The sequence below is a fragment of the Ostrea edulis genome, chromosome 7, assembly GCF_947568905.1.
Source record: "Ostrea edulis chromosome 7, xbOstEdul1.1, whole genome shotgun sequence".
NCBI lineage: Eukaryota > Metazoa > Mollusca > Bivalvia > Ostreida > Ostreidae > Ostrea > Ostrea edulis.
This window is the reverse complement of record NC_079170.1, coordinates 12329063-12336562: the sequence shown is the minus strand read 5'-3', so window position 1 is coordinate 12336562 and position 7500 is coordinate 12329063. Positions and strand designations below refer to the sequence as shown.

The 7500-nt window shown below is 39.4% G+C and overlaps 1 protein-coding gene across 1 annotated transcript in view; it reads left to right on the top strand.

Moving 5' to 3' along the window:
* The window catches only part of LOC125657098 (protein O-glucosyltransferase 1-like), a 72678-nt gene that overhangs the window by 17401 nt on the left and 47777 nt on the right, over positions 1-7500 (top strand). The window contains 5 exon segments of the mRNA XM_048887745.2: positions 530-629; positions 2576-2622; positions 2625-2718; positions 3320-3414; positions 3417-3454. Coding sequence (XP_048743702.2) covers positions 530-629; positions 2576-2622; positions 2625-2718; positions 3320-3414; positions 3417-3454 — 374 coding nt within the window.

The following is a 7500-nucleotide window of genomic DNA, read 5'->3' as shown; positions in this document are numbered from 1 at the left end:
CATCAAATGTCAAGGTGAATTTTTGAAATATTTCACGATATCAGGTGATAAATCGTCTAACAGATATACAGTATGCACTGTCAAGAATTCATATTACCAGTATTTGAGTTCCATTCTGTAAATCCTAAACATCAAACTGCATGAGGATTGTTGTCCTAAATTCTGTAAATCAACTTTATTTCCAACGACTGTATTTTGTGATTTACCAGTTATGAACCGGTTTGTGTTGATTAATTTCACGACTGAAGTTATCTTAAACATCATACAAGAGACATTAGTGTACTGGTTCATGGTGAGATATATTTGTGATGATGAGGTTCGTGAAAATTTCTCGCACTCAGATAAAAGCTGGTTTAGTATGGTATGGTACCCTAGCTGTCCATTTCTCCAATGTTTTCCTCCAAACTTTAACTTTTTACCATCAGGTTTTAGAACTAGGGTCATCTACATGTAATTACTGAAAATATAGTGTGCTTCCTGTGTTGGTCAACTGCTATGTTCTTCTACTTGTGTGTCTTTTATATTACAGATACAAACAGTGGTAGATGGAAGAAATACCTTAAGAAAATAGAAACTGCCGTTAAAGATTACAAAGACTGTTCACAGGACGACTGCAGCTGCCACCTCAGGTGTGACCGTAAGATGTGTGAATTAAAAGAATCTACTCTTAAAAACGTGTTACCATTAACATATAGATAGCGTTTATCTTCCAATCTTTAAGATATTCAGATCTAACTTTATCAGGAAAGATAGGTGTCTCTAAGTCAGGGAATCAATAAATGATTAGCTGGAACAATAATATCAGCAAAATACTGATAAAATTTATGTTCCTGCTAAGTTAATTTTCTTCAGAGCTATTGTTGTTGACAAGGATTTCACTGATAGCACTGTGCTCACATAGCAGTCATTTAGAGTAGTTAGGCTTCTTTTATCTGTATTTATAATCATAGGCCTGACACTAAGCCTCTCAAGTATCTTTCTCTCTCTCTCATTGTCTCTTCTCTCTCATTCTCTCATTCTCTCTCTCTCTCTCTCTCTCTCTCTCTCTCTCTCTCTCTCTCTCTCTCTCTCTCTCTCCAAAAAAGACCTGTAATAAAATGATTTTTACAATATGCATATACATATATACATGTAGAACACAAAAACTGTTGTTGGGTGTGTGAGCACTGGTACAGAGTGTCTGTATTCCTATTATACAGTGAAGAGAGATGTTGAGTGTGTGAGCACTGGTACAGAGTGTCTGTATTCCTATTATACAGTGAAGAGAGATGTTGAGTGTGTGAGCACTGGTACAGGGTGTCTGTATTACTATTATACAGTGAAGAGAGATGTTGGGTGTGTGAGCAGGGTACAGAGTGTCTGTATTCCTATTATACAGTGAAGAGAGATGTTGAGTGTGTGAGCACTGGTACAGAGTGTCTGTATTCCTATTATACAGTGAAGAGAGATGTTGAGTGTGTGAGCACTGGTACAGGGTGTCTGTATTACTATTATACAGTGAAGAGAGATGTTGAGTGTGTGAGCACTGGTACAGGGTGTCTGTATTACTATTATACAGTGAAGAGAGATGTTGGGTGTGTGAGCAGGGTACAGAGTGTCTGTATTCCTATTATACAGTGAAGAGAGATGTTGGGTGTGTGAGCAGGGTACAGAGTGTCTGTATTCCTATTATACAGTGAAGAGAGATGTTGAGTGTGTGAGCAGGGTACAGAGTGTCTGTATTCCTATTATACAGTGAAGAGAGATGTTGAGTGTGTGAGCAGGGTACAGAGTGTCTGTATTCCTATTATACAGTGAAGAGAGATGTTGAGTGTGTGAGCAGGGTACAGAGTGTCTGTATTCCTATTATACAGTGAAGAGAGATGTTGAGTGTGTGAGCACTGGTACAGGGTGTCTGTATTACTATTATACAGTGAAGAGAGATTTTGAGTGTGTGAGCACTGGTACAGGGTGTCTGTATTCCTATTATACAGTGAAGAGAGATGTTGGGTGTGTGAGCAGGGTACAGGGTGTCTGTATTACTATTAAACAGTGAAGAGAGATGTTGAGTGTGTGAGCACTGGTACAGGGTGTCTGTATTCCTATTATACAGTGAAGAGAGATGTTGGGTGTGTGAGCAGGGTACAGGGTGTCTGTATTACTATTAAACAGTGAAGAGAGATGTTGAGTGTGTGAGCACTGGTACAGGGTGTCTGTATTCCTATTATACAGTGAAGAGAGATGTTGGGTGTGTGAGCAGGGTACAGGGTGTCTGTATTACTATTATACAGTGAAGAGAGATGTTGAGTGTGTGAGCACTGGTACAGAGGTGTCTGTATTCCTATTATACAGTGAAGAGAGATGTTGGGTGTGTGAGCACTGGTACAGAGTGTCTGTATTCCTATTATACAGTGAAGAGAGATGTTGGGTGTGTGAGCAGGGTACAGAGTGTCTGTATTCCTATTATACAGTGAAAAGAGATGTTGGGTGTGTGAGCACTGGTACAGGGTGTCTGTATTCCTATTATACAGTGAAGAGAGATGTTGGGTGTGTGAGCAGGGTACAGGGTGTCTGTATTCTTATTATTGGTTTTTAGTGTTATTGAAGAGGATTTGTCAACATGGAGAGATGGTATCACAGAGGAAGTTTCAACATGGCCAAAAGCAGTAAATATGGCTCCCATTACCAAATCATCAATCATAAATTATACAGAGAAGACGACTGCATGTTCCCATCAAGGTATGTAGTATAGTGTTAATAGTATGTAATTCTAAAGGTCTTAAACCACAGAATCTTAATTAGGTCACATTAATCAGCTGTTGCTGACTTTGTCCATCATATGATGCGCAACATCCATCCTTATAACTTTCATGAAATATTCCAATTTGTAATACTTGCAATTAAGGAGATATACTACATCGTCATAATCATGATAATTGCTGACTTTTAAAAGTAATGGAAATATAGATACATGTATCAGCAATATTTGTCTGTTCTGTTTAAATTTAATTACCAAGCGGAGAAGCTCAGCAGGTCTTCATGTCAACTGCTGTAGGTCGTGAGTTTAAGTCCATGCAGCAAGTGTTTTAAATTTTTTTCAGATTACTTGCTACTAAAAACTGCATTTTTTTTATTAAATCAAGTTAATTTGAATGTTTTCAATTTCAAAATATTATGGTACTCATCTTCCACTTTTCAGCCACATTTCTCTGGTGTAGTATTGAAATTCCTCCTTAACTACAATTGATAGATATGACTGATTTTTCATGTGAATTGATATGCTTTTTTTCAGAGATTATGGGATAGATATTACACTGTAAAATTATCTCCCTTTCCACAGGTGTAGCGGGAATGAGCACTTCATTCTTCAGGTGATTGAGAAGTTACCTGACATGGAGCTTGTTATTAACGGTCGAGACTGGCCGCAAATATCCTCCTACAGCAGCCCATTCCAGTCTTCTCATTCAGTAAAGTGGTAATGTTCTCCTTATATTCTGGTCTGATTTAACGCTTTTGCTTACATTTAGATATAAAGATTTTTATGCCCCCCTTTGAAAAAGAGGGGGCATATTGTTTTGCAACTGTTGGTCGGTCTGTAGACCATATGTTGTCCGCTCAATATCTTTCGACCCCTTTGGCTTGATAACAATCAAACTTGGTACAGGGGTTGCCCCTGGAGAGTAGATGATCCTTATTGATTTTCAGGTCACATAGTCAAAGGTCAAGGTTAAACTGCTGGTCTTTACCCCCATGTGGTAGACCATGTGTTGTCCACTCAATAACTTTTGACCCCTATACATGATAACTACCAACTTGGTACAAGGGTTGCCCTTGGAGAGTAGATGATCCCTATTGACCTTCAGGTCACATGGTCAAAGGTCAAGGTCAAACCTCTGGTCTTAAGCCCATGTGTTGTCCGCTCAATGTCTTTTGACCCCTTTGCTTGATAATAGCCAAAATTAATACAGAAGCTTTCCTTAGAGAGTAGATGATCCCTATGATTTTCAGGTCACGTGGTCAAAGTTCAAGGTCAAACTGCTGGTCTTAACCCCATGTAGTAGACCTTGAGTTGTCCGCTCAATATCTTGAGAACCATTCACTTGATTGTAATGATATTTCATATGTGGGTTGGTTTAAAAAGAAGAGGACCCCTATTGTTTTTAAGGTTAAAGGTCAACGGTCAATCTACTTTGGACATAGGAATATACTGTCCGCTCAATATCTTGAGAACCCTTTGCTTGACAGACCATCAGACTTGGTACACTGGTACATCATCAGGAGAAGATGACAGCTATTGATTTTGAGGTCACATGGTCAAAGGTCAAGGGTCAAACTGGACATAGGAATATACTGTCTGGTTAATATCTTGAGAACCCCTTTGCTTGACAGACATCAAACTTGGTACACTGGTACATCCTTCAGGAAAAGATTACCCCTAATGATTTTTAGGTCACATGGTCAAAGGTCAAGGGTCAAACTGGACATAGGAATATACTGTCCCTTCAATATATTGAGAACCCCTTTGCTTGACAGACATCAAACTTGGTACACTGATACATCTTCAGGAGTTGATGACCTCCCTATTGATTTTTAGGTCACATGGTCAATCCACTCTTGACATAGGAAGATATTGTCTGCTCAATATTTTGAATTGATGATACGACTCTCAATTAAATGATGTGTGTGTGTATAACCCTTTTCAATTTTGCACCATTGGGGGGGGGGGGGGGGGGGGGGGGGGGGGGGGTGGGGGCGGCATATGTGTTTTACAAACATCTCTTGTTCTGGGTAATGTTACTAATTCATGGTCATCTAACTTTTTAGGTCACCTGAATTCATTCAGGTGACCTATTGCTATCTGTTTTTGTCCGTCGTCGTTCGTCGTGCGTCATGCGTTAACATTTGAACATTTTCAGCTTCTTCTCTGAAACCCCTGAACCCATTTCAACCATTTTGGCATATAGCATCTGTGGGGTCGAGGGGAACAAAAATTGTGAAATTCGTGGTCCTTGCCCCCCTGGGGCCTGAGGGGTGGGGCAAAAAACCATCAAAATGAGTGTAATTTTAAAAATCTTCTTCTTTACTCCTGGACATCAAGAAGCCAAACTGTGGGCCATAATTATTATGAGCGTTGAGCCCTCTACCAAAATTGTGAAATTCCATGGCCCCTGGGGCAGGGGTTCTTGTGTTAGGGTGGGCTCTATTGGCCATATAGTGAAAATGTAGAAATTCTTTGAAAATCTTCTTCTCTGTCTCTGGGTATTAAGTAGACAAACTAATAGCATGGTAATGATGAGCAAGGATGCCTCTTTATACCCCCCGCAACAAGTTGTGGGGGGGTATACTGGAATCGGGTTGTCCGTCCGTCCGTCTGTAGACGCAATGGTTTCCGGGCTCTAAAGCATTATCCTTTTCCACCTACCGTCACTATATCATATATATGGACTACCCATGGGATGAAGATGTTCCCTATCGATTTTGGGGTCAAAAGGTCAAAGGTCAAGCACACTGGACATCGAAGTAGCAATATGGTTTCCAGGCTTTAAAGCATTATCCTTTCCACCTACCGTCACCATATCATATATATGGACTACCCATGGGATGAAGATGTTCCCTATCGATTTTGGGGTCAAAAGGTCAAAGGTCAAGCACACTGGACATCGAAGTAGCAATATGGTTTCCAGGCTCTAAAGTGTTATCCTTTCCACCTACAGTCACCATATCAAACATATGGACTACCCATGGGATGAAGATGTTCCCTATCGATTTTGGGGTCAAAAGGTCAAAGGTCAAGCACACTGGACATTGAAGTAGCAATATGGTTTCTGGGCTCTAAAGCGTTATCCTTTCCACCTACAGTCACCATATCATATATATGGACTACCCATGGGATGAAGATGTTCCCTATCGATTTTGGGGTCAAAAGGTCAAAGGTCACGCACACTGGACATTGAAGTAGCAATATGGTTTCTAGGCTTTAAAGCGTTATCCTTTCCACCTGCAGTCACCATATCATACATATGACTACCCATGGGATGAAGATGTTCCCTATCGATTTTGGGGTCAAAAGGTCAAAGGTCATGTGCACTGGACATCGAAGTAGCAACACTCAGAAAAGAGGTAGTTTATACCTATTACCAACACCCTTTGGGAGATTGGGGTAAGCGGGGGGTATTCTTAGTGAGCATTGCTCACAGTACCTCTTGTTAAAAATTGTGAAATTCGTGGCCCCTGGATCAGGGGTTCTGGTGCTAGGGTGGGGCTCTATAAGTCATATAGTGAAAATGCATTATTTCTTTGAAAATCTTCTTCTCTGTCCTTGGGTATTAAGTAGACAAACCAATAACATGGTTATGATGAGCAAGGATGCCTCTTTCAAAATTGTGAAATTCATGGCCCCTGGGTCAGGGGTTCTGGTATTAGGGTGGGGCCCTATTGATCATATAGTGAAAATGCATTTTATTTCTTTGAAAATCTTCTCCTCTGCTGCAGGGTATTAAGTAGACAAACGAATAGTATGATAATGATGATCAAGGATGCTTCTTTCAAAACTGAAATTTATGGCCCCTGGGTCAGGGGTTCTGGTGCAAAGGTGGGGCTGACCACATAGCTATTCAATGTTTCTTCCATCCAAAAGTAAAATTCTTATATTTAAACACAAACCTAATTCAAACATTGGAAGGTTGTTACATGATACTGAGGTGACCTATAAGGCCCCTGGGCCTCTTGTCTTCATCCTACTCCATGTTGTTTCATCATATTTAACAAACACCAATTACATTTAGCATTACTGTTTTTACCTCAACGCTTTACTGTGTGTAAAATATGCATAGAAAATATTTGTTAGAAATAACAACAACCCCCAACACTCAACCCCCCCCCCCCCTCCCAAAAAAGTCCTACACTCACTATGAAAATTCTGGAATGACTTACCTATGATTATAAACAAATTCAGAGTCTTTGGAATAAAAAAATACCCATTAAATTGGACAAGCAACATACAGAAGGGTTATACAGGAGTTCTGGCTCACCATCAATGGTTGATTTTAAAAATTGTGATGAATCCATGAAACATTAAGCCATTGAAAACTGATGAAACTAGTATAAAAGAATTACTGTATGTTCATTGCTGATCATTTCCTTTTGTGCTCAACATTGGTTATTGGTGATCAATAAGCGTAGTGTTGAAACAACAGAACATCATTTTATCCTGTAAATTGCTTGTATTTTATTTCTGCTGCCTTGTCTTTAGCATCACATAATGTTTGTAAACACTGAATTGGTTCGTCATTATTACATGTATATGTACAGTAATGGTTTTATTATACATGATTCTTTTGTTTACGTTAATGTACCATTACCAATGCCAATTTACACTAAATTAAAGTTCTTGAAAATGAAAAGTTACATTATATCTACGTGTAGTACAGACCCTGAAGCATACTACAACACCAGCAAACTGGTGAACAAATACTGAGGGGTTTGAGACTGAATGTTTTGTTTGTGTTTTTTTTTTTTTTT